At 46.6% G+C, this 17,343-nt stretch overlaps 1 protein-coding gene and 1 non-coding gene across 2 annotated transcripts in view; one reads left to right on the plus strand and one right to left on the minus strand.

Annotated features, from left to right (window-relative positions):
* Window positions 1–2,852: 2,852 nt before the first annotated feature.
* LOC125997695 (U6 spliceosomal RNA) lies at window positions 2,853–2,959 on the minus strand. The gene has a single exon (XR_007491731.1). It is a non-coding gene; the product is annotated as a U6 spliceosomal RNA (small nuclear RNA).
* Window positions 2,960–4,788: 1,829 nt separating this feature from the next.
* SETDB1 (SET domain bifurcated histone lysine methyltransferase 1) overlaps window positions 4,789–17,343 on the plus strand; it is a 51,864-nt gene continuing 39,309 nt past the window's right edge. Inside the window, 2 exon segments of the mRNA XM_049765972.1 lie at window positions 4,789–5,054; window positions 9,658–9,809. Of these exon segments, the coding sequence (XP_049621929.1) occupies window positions 4,795–5,054; window positions 9,658–9,809 (412 nt within the window). The 5' untranslated portion in view covers window positions 4,789–4,794.

Here is a 17,343-nt window from a genome sequence, read left to right on the forward strand (position 1 = left end):
ACCATGAGGTACCATCTCACACCACAGAGACTGGCACACAACACAAAGAACAAGAACAATCAGAGCTGGCGGGATGTGGAGAGAAAGGAACTCTTATTCACTGCGGGTGGGAATGCTGTCTAGTCCAGCCTTTATGGAAAACAATATGGAGATTCCTCAAAAAAACTGCAAATTGAGCTCCCATATGAGCCAGCTATACCACTTCTAGGGATTTACCCTAGGAACACAAAAATAAAATTCAAAAAACCCTTCCTCACACCTATATTCATTGCAGCACTATTTACAAAAGCCAGACTCTGGAAACAACCAAGATGCCCTTTAACAGAGGAATGACTAAAGAAACAGGGCCGGGGAGTTAGCGTGGAGATAGGGCGTTTGCCTTACATCCAGAAGGACAGTGGTTTGAATCCCATATGGTCCCCCGTGTCTGCCAGGGGCGATTTCTGAGCATAGAGCCAGGAGGAACCCCTGAGCACTGCCAGGTGTGACCCCCCAAAAAATGAAAGAAACTGTAGTACAATGGAATATTATGCAGCTGTCAGGAGAAATGAAGTTGTGAAAATTTTCTATACTTGAATGTACATGAAATCTATTATGCTGAGTGAAATAAGTCAGAGGGAGAGAGAGATAGAACAGTCTCACTCATCTATGGGTTATTAAGAAAACTCCCCCCCCCAAAATTTGGGGCTTGAGAGATAGCATGGAGATAAGGTGTTTGCCTTGCATCCAGAAGGTCAGTGGTTCAAACCCGAGCATGCCATATGGTCCCCAGAGCCTTCCAGGAGTGATTTCTGAGCATTGAGCCAGGAGTAACCTCTGAGTGCTGCCGGGTGGGACCCAAAAACAAAAACAAAAACAAAAAAATTAAGAACATCTTTAATAATGCCCAGAGACAATAGAGATGAGGGCCAGAAGGACCAGCTCACAATCTGAAGCTTACCACAAAGAGTAGTGAGTGAAGTTAGGGAAATAACTACACTAACAAGTAGCATGACAATCTTAGTGAGTGAGAGTAGAATGCCTGTCTCGAATACAGACAGGGAGAGGTGGGAAAGGAGAGAGATGGAGGACATTGGTCGTGGGAATGTTACATTGGTGAAAGGGGTGTTCTGTTTATGACTGAAACCCAACTACAATCATGCTTGTAATCATGGTGCTTAAATATTAGGAAAAATATTATATATTATAAAAAACATATTCAGATTATATAATTATATAATATAAACAATATATTATATTAATATATAGTTAGCATACATTGATTCATAAAATATACACTACATAATATATCATAATGTAATCTTATATATTTTGTATTCACTTAATTTACTTGTTTACTGTATTTTCTGGCATATGGAATGACTTTTGAAATGAAAATGTCACCCGAAAATCGGGGGTCATCTTATATGCAGAGTATATCCCAAAAAACGTTTTGATATGCCGCTCAACGAAAATTGTCTGAATATTGTCACGAAACAAATTTTCCAACTCGATCCTGCACCAATCACTGCCAGGCTGCTCGGACCGCCTCTCAACTTAGCCAATCCAAGCAGCCTTTTGATGCATGCAAATGAGACAATGTTCTGCACCAATCACTGCTGGCTGCTCGGACCGCCTCTCTGACTCAGCCAATCCAAGCAGGCTTTTGATGTATGCAAATGAGACACTGTTCTGCACCAATCACTGCCAGGCTGCTCGGACCACCTCTTTGACTCAGCCAGTCCAAGCAGGCTTTTTACGGATGCAAATGAGACAATGTTCTGCACCCAAATCTACACTGTCAAAAGCCTGCTCTGATGGGCCAGAGTCAGAGAGGAAGTCGATTCCAGTAGAACCTTGGCACCTTTGCTTGTTGGGATTGGCTCACTGTGGGACATACAGTTGCAGCACAGGAACGTTCTGTGCAGCCAAAGCTGCTGTATCAGGACACATTCATAGTACCTGAGTGGACTGTAGTAGAGCACCTCCAGCACCTTAAAGGTACCATAATAGAACATTCTGTGGGCCCGGAGAGATAGCACAGCGGCGTTTGCCTTGCAAGCAGCAGATCCAGGACCAAAGGTGGTTGGTTCGAATCCCGGTGTCCCATATGGTCCCCCGTGCCTGCCAGGAGCTATTTCTGAGCAGACAGCCAGGAGTAACCCCTGAGCACCGCCGGGTGTGGCCCAGAAAATAAAAAAACAAAAAACAAAAAAAGAACATTTTGTATGTAGCTGAAGCTACAGTACTATATAACCACACATACAGTGGCATAAAAGATGACCGGAGTGGGTGTACTACAAATGGCTGATAGAAAAGAACCCATCATGGATCCAGTAATAAGAAGAAATTTGAAGCCAGTTTCAAATTGAAAGTTGTCAATTTTGCCAAGGAGCACAATAACTGTGCTGTGGCAAGACAATATGGAGTAACAGAAAAGAGGGTCCGAGATGGAAAAGCCAATGAAGATGCATTAAAGAGTGTGCCAAGAAGTAAGTGTGTATTAAGAAGAGGCACCCCATGTTGGCCAGAACTCGAAAGTGTGTAGCAGGCATGGTTCTTGAGCACCGTCAAAAGGGTTAAGTAGTGACAGGAAACAAAATACGGTTGTTTGCACTTCAGTGGGCCAAATCTAACCCAGACAACGGCAAAGGATTTAAGGCCGCTGTATCCTGGAGTGCTAGGTACTTGGAAAGGCAGAATCTGGTACTGGGGCAAAAGACCAAAATTGCACAGAAATTGCCTGTAGAACTTGATGGCAAAGTAAGTCTTTTCCATCAATATGTAACACTGGGGGTTGTCTTATACGCTGGAAAATAGGAAAATATTTATTTGTTTATTTAATTCATTTAATTTTATATTATATATATTTTAAAAATATGGAACGCTTCACAAATTTGTGTTTCGTCCTTGCGTAGAGGCCATGTTAATCTTCTCTGTATCGCTCCAATTTTAGTATATGTGCTGCTGAAGCGAGCACTGTATTACGCATTTTTTATATTTATTTAATTTATATTTATTTTAATGTATTTTCTATATTTTACATTCACTTAATTTACTTACTTATTCAATTCATTTAATTTTATATTATAAATCTATTATAAATATTTTCATATTTACTTGATTCATACGTATTTTACTATATTATGTATTATATATCAATGACATATCATTAATTACATTATAGTTTTATATAACATACCATATAAAACATATGCTATATAACACACATGTACACACATGCGTGCATATACATATAACATACATCATACATGTACACATATGCTTATAACATATATAATATGTAATAAAACAAAAAATATAATATAAAAATATAAGAACAAGGAAAATGGTTGCACCCACACCCAGTGGGGCAAGAGCCAGAGCTCCTTCCTAAGCCACGCCCGGCCACGCCCACCGGCCTTGGACGCTGCGCGCATGCGTCGTCAACTCGGCCTCATTCTCATTCTCTTCTTTCCGGGATCGGGCGGGCGAAGCGGCCGGGAGCGGCGGCGTTTGACCCTTCGCGGGTCCCGTCGCGTGACCCGGAAGTGCTTGCGCCCGACGCCCGGGCGTCGCTTGCTGACCGCTTGTTTTCACGTCCGCCGCCTTCCGGTCGGGTCGCTTCCGCTTCCGGTTCGGCTCCTCCCCGGGGGCGCGGGACGTGGGCCCGGTGGAGGGCGCCGTGCGGCTGCAGCGGGGGCGCCGAGACGCGCCGGAGGAGGTGCTGCCCTTCCAGGTCGGGGTGCGGGTGCGATCGGGAGCCCCGGGGCGGGGACTCGAGCCCGCGGCGCCTCGCACCCCTTTGTGCGAGCCCGGGGAGGGAATCCAGGGGAACCCGCTGCACCCCTGACAGCACATTAGCTGGCTTGCCAGCCTCAGCTCGACTTGGGGACCCCACGGTGGGGTCCCCCAAACCCCCATCCTCCATGCCCCTGCTTGGGCCCCAGACTCGAATCCCCCATGACTCGGATCCTTTGCAGAGGAGGAGTCCCCCAGAACTGGGGAGGGGTCCCCAAAGCCCCCCATCCTCCAGGCCGCATCCACCTGGACCGTGCTTTGCCTTGGGCAAAGTCTCTGAGCTTCTCAAGACCCCCTAGACTAGAGGAACCCCCAGACTCCCCACACTCGACTCGACCCCCCATGGTTTGGACTCTGCAGGGGAGGGGTCCCCAGAACCCCCCTTCCTCCAGGCCTCATTCCCCTGGGCCATACTTTGCTCTGGGCAAAGTGTCTGAGCTTGCCAGGATCCCCCAGGGGAGGGGTCCCCAAAACCCCTCATCCTCCAGGCTTCATCCCCCTGGACCATACTTTGCCTCGGGCAAAGTGTCTGAGCTTCCTAGGACCCCTCAGACTCCCCAGCCTCGACCACCCGTTGTGACTTAGATCCTTTGCAGGGGAGGGGTCCCCAAACCACCACCCCCCATCCTCCAGGCCTCATCCTCCTGGATCATACTTTGCCTTGGGCAAAGTGTCTTGAGATTCCCAGAACCCCCCAGAGGAGCCCCCAGATTCCCCAACCTCAACCCTCCATGACTTGGATCCTTTGCAGGGGAGGGGTTCCCACCCTAAAACTCCCATCCTCCAGGCCTCATCCCCCTGGACCATGTTTGGCCTTGGGCAAAGTCGCTGAGCTTCCCAGATCCCCCCAGAGGAACCCCCAGACTCCCCAGTCTTGACTCGACCCTCCCATGACTTGGATCCTTTGCAGGGGACGGAAGGTGGAGGGTAAGTGCCCGGGGTGCCACATCTTCTTAATTCTTAACCACTAATGCCTCCTTTTTCCCCTTCTCTGTCGTTCCTGCAGGCTGCACCATGTCAGCCGGACCCGAGTGCTTCGACCCCGGCGCTGCCAGGGGCTCCCCTGAGCTGGAAGAGATGGAAGTGCTGCAGCAGGCCGTGGTGGATGAGCTGGGCATCTCCATGGAGGACCTGCGGCTGGTCATCGACGAGGAGCTGGAGAAGATGGAGTGGGTGCAGCGGCGCAAGAAGCAGCTGGAGGAGCTGGAGATGTGGGTCATCCAGAAGGAGATGGAAGTGGCCCGGGTGGACCGGCTCTTCGACGACGCCTCCGAGTAAGAGTTCTTCTCGGGAGAGGTTTTGCTCCTTGCACCTGACCTTGAGCTAAACACGTTCTGTTGGCTTCCTTTTTTGTTTTGTTTCTGGGTCACACCTAATGGCACTTGGGTTCCTCCTGGCTCTGCACTCAGAAATTGCTCCTGACAGGCTCGGGGAACCATATGGGATGCTGGGGTTTGAACCACCTTGTTTCTGCATGCAAGGCAAACGCCCTCCCTCCATGCTATCTCTCCGGCCCCTCTTTTTTTGTTTCTTGAGCCACTCCTGGCGATGCTCCAGATTGAACTCGGGTCCACCTTGTACAAGGCAAACTCCCAACCACTGCAGTATCGTTCTAGCCCGTTTGCTTCTTTTTCCTGTTTCTTTCTTTATTGTTGGTTTCTTTACTCCTTTTTTGTTTCTCTAAGCAAGTTATTTATTTGACCAGGTAGAGGCCTTATTTTTTCTCAAAGGTTGAGTTCCAGAATCTGGCTTACTCACTTAATGTATGGAGTTCTGGGTTCTTAGAAGCTACTGCCTAAGCAATTGGAGATACAGTGTCTTGCATCCCTCCCATTGGTCCTCTTGCACTCTACTTCAAAAGAGTTGAAGAGTTTAACAAGTGAGGTGCTTGTACCAACCCGGGTTCCATCTCAGCACAATATACTGTCTCCTGAACTCCAGGAGTGAGCACTGAGCACAGAGCCTGGAGTAAGCCTGATCACTTGGGACATGACCCTAAACAAAACAGACAGTTGTTTTTGGGTGGGTTCTCAGGAGATGCTCAGGGGTCCCCAGAGCCCACCAGATGATTTTTCGCCTATGGTGCTAATGGTTCGGTGGAAGCCCAGAGATGTAGTGTTGCTCTGTCTTGGTAATGCCAGAGATGTCCCATTACTAAGATGTGCCTTAGTGATGCTCAAGTTTATAGGGCTCTGTCCAGCAGTGCTTGGGGCACCACGGTTCCAGGGATCACACTTGAGTAGGATTCTAAACCGCAGAAAGATTTGTTTCTGGGCCGGAGAGATAGCATGGAGGTAAGGCATTTGCCTCGCATGCAGAAGGACGGTGGTTCGAATCCCGGCATCCATATGGTCCCCCGAGCCTGCCAGGAGCGATTTCTGGGCACAGAGCCAGGAGGAACCCCTGAGCGCTGCCTGGCTCTGCGCTCAGAAATCTCCCCTGGCATGCTCTGGGGACTGACTGCAGGGCAGGGGTCTCAAACTTGCGGCCTGCGGGCCATTTGCGGCCCTCTGTACAACATTTTGTGGCCCTCGGCCAGCCTTCAAATATCACAGTATTCGCGATTATTCACTTACTGAATAATAGCAATAAAAATCGCATTAGTAAGAAAAAAATCGCATTAAACATTCGCATACCCCGAGCAGTTCCGTTTGGGGTATGCAAATGTTTAATGCGATTTTTTGTCTTTTTGTTTTGTTTTGTTTTGTTTTTTTGGGGGCCACACCCGGCGATGCTCAGGGGTATACTCCTGGCTGTCTGCTCAGAAATAGCTCCTGACAGGCACGGGGGACCATATGGGACACCAGGATTCGAACCAACCACCTTTGGTCCTGGATCGGCTGCTTGCAAGGCAAATGCCGCTGTGCTATCTCTCCGGGCCCTATTTTTTGTCTTTCTAATGCGATTTTTTTATTGCGAATATTCGGTAAGTAAATAATTGCGAATACTTTGCACCTAGCGTAGACGTCATTTCCACTGCTCTTGCCTGCTGTCCCTTGCATTATCGGAGGCCTAAGGGAGAGAAGTTTATTACAGAATTAGATTTTGTCATACCTTCATCATGACTTTATCAAAGCCTGCAGTGAACAGAAAGATTGATGACGAGCACAGACAATTTCAGGAAAAGTGGGAGTCACAGTATTTCTTTGTTGAGCACGGGGTATCCCCACATGCCTTATTTGCTCAGAGAAAGTTGCAGTGCACAAGGAATACAACTTGAAACGCCATTATTCAACTAAACATGCTGAGGAATGTGCAAAATATCAAGGAAATGAGAGAGCCAAGCGGGTTGCCAGTCTTAAAGCATGTCTAATGAGGCAACAAGATTTCTTCCAAGAAAGGAACCAAAGAGAATGTTGCATCAGTCGAAGCTAGTTACATGGTTAGTGAGATGATTGCTAAGGCAGGGAAACCATTCAGAGAAGGAGAGTTCGTTAAAACATGCATGTTACAGGCTGCAAGTATTATCTGTCCGGAAAAGAAAGGTCAGTTTAGCAAAATCAGCCTTTCTGCCAACACTGTGGCAGAGCGCATTTCTGACATGTCAAGTGACATTTATCATCAACTGTGTGAGAAAGCCAAATGTTTTGATGCATACTCAGTTGCTCTTGACGAGGGCACAGATATAATAGACACTGCACAGCTCAGAATTTATGTCCGTGGTGTTGATTGCAATTTTGAATTGACAGAGGAGTTGCTCACAATAATTCCAATGCATGGCCAGTCCACTGCTAATGAGATTTTTCGGCATCTATGTGATGCCATTGAGAATGCAGGTTTGCCATGGAAGAGGTTTGTTGGAATAATAACCGATGGAGCACCATCGATGACAGGGGGGAAAAATGGACAGGTGGTACTTTGTTCAAAAAAAACTTGAAGAGGAGTTTGTAGAGAAGGCCATTGCTCTTCACTGCATTATCAGTCAGCAGGCCCTTTGCAGTAAATGCCTGCTGTGTGACAGTATCATGTCTGTTGTTGTAAAATGCATCAACCAATCAGATCCAGGGGCTTAAAGCACAGGAGGTTCCGTGCTTTTTTAGAGGAAATGGAGTCAGAATATGGATATGTGCTCTATTTCACCGAGGTACGTTGGCTCAGCAGGGGAAATGACCTGAAAAGATTTTTTGAGTTGAGAGAAGTGAAAGCCTTCATGGAGAAGGATGGGAATGCTGTTTCTGAGTTGAGTGATCACAAATGGCTCATGGACTTAGCTTTTCTTGTTGACATCAGACATAAGCTGAATGTACTAAACAAGATGTTACAAGGCCCGGGGCAGCTTATCAGTGCTGCCTATGACAACGTGAGAGCATTCTCCGCAAAACTTGTGTTATGGAAATCCCAGCTCTCTCAGACAAACCTTTGCCATTTCCCAGCATGCAAGGAACTTGTGGATGCAGGCATACCATTCAGTGGTGAGAAATATGTTGATGCTATTTTTAAGCTAGAGAAGGAATTTGATTACAGATTTGCAGACTTCAAAAAGCACAGAGCCACTTTCCAAATTTTTATGGACCCCTTTTCCTTTGATGTGCAAGATGCCCCTCCTGTGTTTCAAATGGAGTTCATTGACCTGCAATGCAACTCTGATCTCAAAGCCAAGTTCAGGAAGATTAGTGGAAAGCAGACATGCATGGGCAATTTTGGAGAGAATTGCCCCCCAGCTTCCCTGAGCTTTCCTGAATGTTCAAGCGCACCATGTGCCTTTTTGGGAGCACATATTGGTGTGAAAAGTTATTCTCCACATTGAACTTCAATAAGTCAAAGTACAGGTCTAGACTTAATGATGATCATCTTCAAGCCATACTGAGGGTCTCAACTGCTTCCTCTCTAAAGCCAAATGTGGTTCAGATTTGAGAGAAGAAGTGCTGTCAAGTCTCTGGCAGCAAGGAATAGGCAAAAGATGCCACGTTCAGAAGAACTGTTCATGATCTCCACTCAGTGTTCTATTCATGTTCAGAAGAAATAATAAAAACTGTTAATAATGACGTTTGAGGACTTTTTTTTTTTTTTTTTTGTGAAATCCCTTATGCAGCCCTGTCTCACCCCTGCCTCATCCCTCCTGCGGCCCCCAGGTAAATTGAGTTTGATACCCCTGCTGTAGGGGACGCCAGGAATTGAAATCAGGTTGGCTGCCTGTAAGGCAAATGCCCTAATCACTGTGCTATCACTCTGGCCCCACCAAAGACTTTTCTGTGGGAAATGTGTCAGACTTCTGAACAATCCCTGTGAATGGTGGCTTGTTAAATTGAGTAAAGTATATACCATATTTTTCGGCGTATAAGACGATCCCCTAATTTTGCAATTAAAACATAGGTTTAGGCCTCTATTCGCTGTATCAGACAGAATGTTCCTGTGCTGCAACTGTATGTACCACAGTGAGCCAATCACAACAAGCAAAGGTTCCGAGGTTCTACTGTCATAGACTTCCTCTCGGACTCTGGCCCACCTGAGCAGACTTTTGACAGTGTAGATTCGGTTCCAGAACAGTGTCTTATTTGCATGTATCAAAAGCCTGCTTGGATTGGCTGAGTCAGAGAGGCGGTCCGAGCAGCCTGACAGTGATTGGTGCAGAACAGTGTCTAATTTGCATGTATAAAAGTCTGCTTGGACTGGCTGAGTCAGAGGCGGTTTGAGCAGCCTGGCAGTGATTGGCGCAGATCGAGTTGGAAAATTCGTTTTGTGACAATTTTCTTTTAGCGGCATATTGAAACATTTTTCGGGATATACTTGGTGTATAAGACGACTTCCGATTTTCGGTTGACATTTTTTGTTTTAAAAGTCGTCTTATATGCCGGAAAAGACGGTAATATAAGGTCTAGTGTACCTAGACCTGCTCTCTCTGCTAACTGACCTTTCCTACACGTGTTCCGATCTTAGGGCCGTGATCAACTGTGAGTCCCTGGTGAAGGACTTCTACTCCAAAATTGGACTACAGTACCGGGAGAGTAGTTCTGACGATGAAGAGTCCGGGCCTACAGAAATCATTGAGATTCCTGATGAAGATGATGATGTCCTCAGTATTGATTCAGGTGATTAAGAGACTGAGGGAAATGTCTCGGGATTAAGTTAGAGATGAGGGGGGCCAACCCAGGGCCAATGGCGGTTGAAATCCCGGCATCCCCGATGGTCCCCTGTGTCTGCCAAGAGCGATTTCTGAGTGAGAGCCAGAGTAACAACCCCTGAGCATGGCCGGGTGTGGCCCCAACCCTCCCCTCCAAATTTGAAGATGAAAGATATTGCGGGAGAGAAAGTGGCTAGGAGAGAATCTGGGGGTGTGGGTGGAGAAAAATTGCCATTGGTGATAGGAGTGACATGAAAATACTGCAGGCCTGAAACTATTATGGATACATTTGTACATCACAATGCCTAAGTGAAAGTGAAAAATTTTTCAAAAAGGAGAAACCAGTGAGACTTAATCCGTGTCTCAACAACTGTTGGTGTTACAAATGCCTCCATTTGCATTCCTGGCTCTGTGCTCAGAGAATTTCAGTGTTTCCACATTGCATGTAATGCCAATTCTGAGTTACTGTATTTTCTTTGGTTGGTTTTTGGATCCCAAGTGGCAGTTGCTGCTGTAGTCATGAATGGCGTTCCTGGTGGGGCTCAGGGAACCCTGCGTGGTGTTGGGCGGGACCCTGGGCTGGCTAGGTTGTCAAAGGCAAGTGCCTTAACCTCAGCGCTGTCTGGCCTCCTTTTTACTTGTGCGTTGTGTATAGGCTCAAGGGGCCCCAGGGCAGTCTGCAGGAATTTTTGGCCAAGGAGGCTGACTTGAATCCCAGGCTTGGAGATGTGCTGCTGCTGCGGCTGCTAGGGTTGTGTGGTTCACGGAATTCAAGCCCTTTGTATGTAAATGTCTCCAAAGTATGCTTTTGTTTATGCATGCTTCTTTTTGTTTGCTTGTACTTTGAGGGAGCTTCAATTCTCCCTATTTCTTTGATGGTTTTTTGTTGTTGTTTTGGGCCACACCCAGACTCTCAGGGGTTACTCCTGGCTATGTACTCAGAAATCGCTCCTGGCTTGTGGAACCATATGGGGTGGGGGGAGGGAATGACACACGCAGTCCTTCCTAGGTTAGCTTGCGCCACCGCTCCAGCCCCTGCTTGTTTATTTTTTTGTTTTTTGGGGGGCCACACACAGTGATGCTCAGGGGTTATTCCTAGCTATGTGCTCAGAAATTGTTCTTGGCTTGGGGGACCATATGGGACGCTTGGGGATCGAACCGGGATCCGTCCTAGGCTAGCATAGGCAAGGCAGATAGATGCCTTACCCCTTGCGCCACAGCTCCAGCCCCTGTTTTATTACTTTTTATTAGGTCTTTAATTGAATCACTGTGAGATAAACAGAAAGTTATTCATGATTCAGTTTCAGTCATACAATGCACAACGTGCTTCACCAGTTATGCATAGTTTTGTTTTTTTTTTTTTTTTTTTTTTTTGTGGTTTTTTTTTTGGGTCACACCCGGCAGTGCTCAGGGGTTACTCCTGGCTCCATGCTCAGAAATTGCTCCTGGCAGGCACGGGGGACCATATGGGACGCCGGGATTCGAACCGATGACCTTCTGCATGAAAGGCAAACGCCTTACCTCCATGCTATCTCCCCGGCCCCTTATGCATAGTTTTTTAAGTTGCACCTTAACCCCTGTACTTGCTCTCCAGCCCCATTGTTTATTGAATTTTTGTAAGCCCTGTGTTTTATGTCTTTGGGACATTCCACCAAGGGACGGAATTGCTAGAGCTTTTCCTAAGTGTTAAACTTTTTTGGGGGCGGGGGGGTTTGGGTCACACCCGGCAGCGCTCAGGGGTTATTCCTGGCTCTATGCTCAGAAATCACCCCTAGCTGGCACCGGGGACTATATGGGATGCTGGGATTTGAACCACCTTCCTTCTGCCTGGAAGGCAGAGACGCGTTACCTCCAGGCTATCTCTCCTGCTCCAAGTGTTAAACTTTTAAGAAACTGCCATTCTACAACCAGAGAGATAGTACAGCATGTAGGGCACTTTTCTTGCTTGTGGCTGACCTGAGTTTGATCTCTGGCACCTCGGATGGCCCCTTGAGCACTTCTCTGAGTGATCCAGAACCAACCCCAAGTACTGCCTTACACCTCTCCCCTGTCCCCTCAAATAAAGAAGAAACTGCTGATCTGGGCCAGGGTTGTGTGTAGCTGAACAATAAATAAAGCACTCACCGTTCATGTGTGAATATGTGAGGCTGCGACCCAACGCTCCCAAAAAGGATCGAGAAGGGAGAATTTTTACAGGAAACTCTCAAACTGTTTTCCAAAATGAATGTACTGTTTTATATTACCTTGCCTTTTTTTTTTTTTATTGGTTTTCACCCAACAGTGTTCAGGGGTTACTCCTGGCTTTGCACTCAGAAGTCGCTCCTGGCATGCTCTGGGGACCATATGGAATGTCGGGATTTGAACCGTCTTGTGTTGGCCCCGTGCAAGGCAAATGCCTTACCACTGTGCTGTGGCTCCAGCCCCCTGCCTTGCTATTATTAACTTTATTTTATCCATTCTTTTTTTTTTTTTTTTTTTTGGTTTTTGGGCCACACCCAGTGACGCTCAGGGGTTACTCCTGGCTATGCGCTCAGAAGTCGCTCCTGGCTTGGGGGACCATATGGGACGCCGGGGGATCGAACCGTGGTCCGTCCTAGGCTAGCGCAGGCAAGGCAGACACCTTACCTCTAGCGCCACCGCCCGGCCCCTATTTTATCCATTCTTATGTGAAGCCTTTTGTATGGGGGTATGGTGGAGTCACATTTTGATATGGCTTGCATTTCGCTGAAGACATTAATTTTTTACACTTTTAATTTACTTAAAGGGAATATCTACTCAATTTTTTCCCTTTATTTTTAAATTGGATTGCCTTTTATTAATTCCAAAGACTTTTAGTTTAGGTACAATTTAGATGTCACTTTACCAGCTATGTTTAGAAGTACTCCTAGATGTCATTTTTTTTTTTTTTGGTTTTTGGGCCACACCCTGTGACGCTCAGGGGTTACTCCTGGCTATGCACTCAGAAGTTGCTCCTGGCTTGGGGGACCATATGGGACACCGGGGGATCGAACCTCGGTCCGTCCAAGGCTAGCGCAGGGAAGGCAGGCACCTTACCTTTAGCGCCACCGCCCGGCCCCGTCATATATTTTTTATTCTCTTAAAATTATCTTTTAGGGGCTGGAGAGATAGCATGGAGGTAAGGTGTTTGCCTTTCATGCAGGAGGTCATCGGTTCCAGCGTCCCATATGGTCCCCCGTGCCTGTCAGGAGCAATTTCTGAGCCTGGAGCCAGGAATAACCCCTGAGCACTGTCAGGTGACTGCTGGGTGTGACCCAAAAACCACACACACACACACACACACACAAATTATCTTTTAAGGAATAAAATTTAATGAGGCTGGTTGGTTTGATTTGATTATTATTCTCTACATATATAACACTTTTAATTGCAGAATTTTTACAAAAAAATGTTAGAATAAATTAATTGAAGTCCTCCAAATTCATTTTCCATATAGTTGAAATAAATTTTAGAATAAGTTTGTCAATTTTGGGGCCCGGAGAGATAGCACAGCGGCGTTTGCCCTGCAAGCAGCCGATCCAGGACCAAAGGTCGTTGGTTCGAATCCTGGTGTCCCATATGGTCCCCCGTGCCTGCCAGGAGCTATTTCTGAGCAGACAGCCAGGAGTAACCCCTGAGCACCGCCGGGTATGACCCAAAAATCAAAAAAAAAAAAAAAGTTTGTCAGTTTCCTTATTTTTTGGTTTTTGGGCCTCACCCAGTGGCAGCACTCAGGGATCACTCTTAGCACACATGAGGGACCATATGGGATGCCAAGAATTGAACCCAGGTCCATCCTGGGTCGGCCGCATACAAGGCAAATGCACTACCGCTGTGCTGTCGCTCCAGCTCCAGTTTGTCAATTTCTAACAAAATAGTTTTTTTTTTTGTTTTTGTTTTTGTTTTCCTTCTTGGGTCACCCCCTCTGATGCTCAGGGGTTCCTCCTGGCTCTGCGCTCAGAAATCGCTCCTGGCTTGGGGGACCATCTGGGACACCAGGGGATCGAACCGCGGTCTGTCCTAGGTCAGCTGCATGTAAAGCAAAAACCCTACCGCTGCGCCATCGCTCTGGCCCCACAAAATAGTTTTAATCTAACTATTTTAGTAGGAACTGTATTGAATCTAAAATTCAATTTTTGGGGAGGAAATTTGCAGTATATTGTTTTTTTTTCCCTCATTTTCTCACTCATCAGAGACGACTCCCTTTCGTTACTAGAGGGTGCTTCTGATACTGCTTCAGGGACCATGCAGCACTAGGAATCGAGCCTGGGTCTTCTGCGTGCAGTACATCCGCACTATCCCTTTTGGCTCTTTCTCAACCAAGCATTGCTCTCTGTGTAGGGTGAGATTGTTGGGTCGGGGACTCTTCTCACTCTGCTTAGGAGTGTTGAGCCCTGATAGTGCTTGGGGCAACCTTGTGCTTTGCCAAGGAAAGAACCAGCCACATACAGAACAAGCACTCCTCTGAAGTGTTGGGGTTTTTTGTTTTTTTTGTTTTTTGACCATACCCAGTGATGTTCAGGCGTTACTCCTGAAATCTACCAGAAATCACTTCTGACAGACTTGGGGGACCATGTGGGATGCCAGGGATTGAATTTGGGTTGGCCCAGATGCAAGGCAAACATCCTACCTGCTGTCCTGCTGTGGATTGCTCTAGACCCAAGATTTTGAGATTTTTTTAATGGTAATGTGAGTGAGTTTTTTTTTTTTTTTTAATTCCATTTTAAGATTATTCATCGCTAAGATACAAAATCAGGTTTAATGTTTGAATGCTGGTCTTGTATTTACTAAGTATAATACTTATAGAAGCTTTTTATGAGGTGGTTTTTTTTTGGGTTTTTTTTTGGGTTTTTGGGCCACACCCATTTGACGCTCAGGGGTTAGTTACTCCTGGCTTTGCGCTCAGAAATAGCTCCTGGCTTGGGGGGACCATATGGGACTCTAGGAGATCAAACCACAGTCCATCCTACGCTAGTGCTTGCAAGGCAGACACCTTACCTCTACCGCCACCTTCCCGGCCCCAAAGCTTTTTATGAGTTTTTAAGATTTTTTTGTTTTTGTTTTGGGGGGCCACACCCAGTGGCACTCAAGTTACTTTTGGCTTTGTGCTCAGAAATTGCTTATGGCAGGCTTGGGGGACCATATAGAATGCCAGGGCAGGATCGAACCAGGGTTTGTCCTGAGTTGGCCACATGCAAGGCAAATGCCATACCGCTGAACTCACTCCAGCCCTCTTTGGTTTGGTTTTGGTTTTGGTTTTTTGGTTACACTTGGCAGCACTCGGGTTACTCCTGGCAGGCTCGGGGGTGGGGGGGACCATATGGGATGCTGGGGATCGAACCAGCACAAGGCAAACGCCCTACCATTGTGCTATCTCTCCGGCTCCTTCAGCCCCTCTTGAAGCATTTTCTGTATAGTAGATTATGTCTACAAATAAAGTCTCTCTTACATTTTTCTTTATTTTTTAAATATTTTTATTTATTTAAACATCTTGATTACAAATGATTGTGATTAGGTTTCAGTCATGTAAAGAACACCCCCCATCTCCAGTGCAACATTTCCATTACCAATGTCCCAAATCTCCTTCCATCCCACCCCCCCACCTGTACTCTAGACAGGTTTTCCAGTTCCCTCATTCATTCTTTTTTTTCTTTTTTTTTTTCTTTTTCTTTTTCTTTTTCTTTTTTTTTTTGGGGGGGGGGGTTTTGGTTTTTGGGCCACACCCGGCGGTGCTCAGGGGTTACTCCTGGCTGTCTGCTCAGAAATAGCTCCTGACGGGCACGGGGGACCATATGGGACACTGGGATTCGAACCAACCACCTTTGGTCCTGGATCGGCTGCTTGCAAGGCAAACGCCGCTGTGCTATCTCTCCGGGCCCTTTTTTTTTTTTTTTGTGGTTTTTGGGTCACACCCGGCAGTGCTCAGGGGTTATTCCTGGCTCCAGGCTCAGAAATTGCTCCTGGCAGGCACGGGAGGACCATATATGGGACGCCGGGATTCGAACCGATGACCTCCTGCATGAGAGGCAAACGCCTTACCTCCATGCTATCTCTCCGGCCCCTCTCCGGGCCCTTTTTAATATATTTTTTAAGTAACATGATCATATTTGGGTTACAGTCATAACCAGAACACCCCCTTCACCAGTGTAACATTACCCCCTTCCCCCTTCCCATCCCTCGCCTGTATTCAAGACAGGCATTCTACTACAATTGTTTTTAAGTTCAGTAAGTTGTATTTTTTTTTCCTTAAAGAATAAAAGTAAAAAAAAAGTAAAGGTGTGATAGTAGCAAGAGCTGTTGTTTGCATAGGTCCAAAAAAATGGGGAAAATGGAAAAAATCCTTGACCTGATTACTAAAAAGGCCTCTCTCTTACATTTTTCTTTCTAATCTGAATTTCTCTTTCTTGATTTACTGTATTTACTGGAATTTTAAACACTTTGATAAAGTTGTTGGGAGCACACATCCTTTCCTTGTCCCTAATCTTAAGGGGAAAGCATTTAGTTTTAAGGTTTTTGGTATGATCTGGCAGAATTTTGTGGTGGTAGGGGGGGTTTAGGTTTGGGGGCACATCTGGTGTGAGTTTACTCCTGGCAGTGTTTAGAGGATCATAGGTTGCTGGTGCTGCGTGCATGGCAAACACCCTAACCACAGTACTGTTATTCTGGCTCCTGCAGAAAATGTTTGTTTGTTTTGTTTTTGAGCCACACCTGCACTACTTGAGGAAAAAATGATTCAGTATCCCAGGAGCTGCTTCCTGGAAAGCATGCACTCCCACCCTTGAACTTTCCTCTCATTGCTTTAGATGTTTCTTTTTTTGTTTGCTTCTTTTGTTTTGGGGTCATACCCAGTGGTGCTCAGCGCTTACTCCTAGCTTTGTGCTCAGGGATTATCCTGGCAGTGCCTTGGAGGACCCCATGGACCCCATAGGGTAAATAGGGATCGAACCCCGGTTGGTTATCTGCAAGGCAATGTGCCTGTTTGTAGAAGAAGCCTCAGACCCCAATTCTGGGAGGATTGGAATACGTGGGTCTGGAAGTAATGGCGACACAGGAAATAATCCACACAGGTTCGGGAGATAAAACAGGTTTGGGGATTCCACACAAACTCTCTGCCAACGGCAGACAGGCAACAAGCTGTGGACCCAAGCCAGCAGTCTCTCTGACCCGGGGTCTTTATTGGGAAGAGTAGGACCACCTGCATGGGTGGGAACAGGTAGGGAAGGGGGCCAACACATCCTGAATTGGTTGAAAACTGCTTCCTCTAACACCTATCCATTGGATTATTCCTCTAGTTCTAGTAGATATTTTCTTAAGATTGAGGAAAGTTGGGACTGGAGAGATAGCACGGACGTAGGGTGTTTGCCTTGCATGCAATCCCGGCATCCCATATGCTCCCTTGAGCCTGCCAGGATCGATTTCTGAGCGGAGAGCCAGGAGTCAACCCCTGAGTGCTGCTGGTGTGACCTAAAAACAAAAAAAAAAAAAAATAAGATTGAGGAAAGTTG

This window comes from Suncus etruscus, chromosome 19, assembly GCF_024139225.1.
Source record: "Suncus etruscus isolate mSunEtr1 chromosome 19, mSunEtr1.pri.cur, whole genome shotgun sequence".
Classification (NCBI taxonomy): Eukaryota; Metazoa; Chordata; class Mammalia; order Eulipotyphla; family Soricidae; genus Suncus; species Suncus etruscus.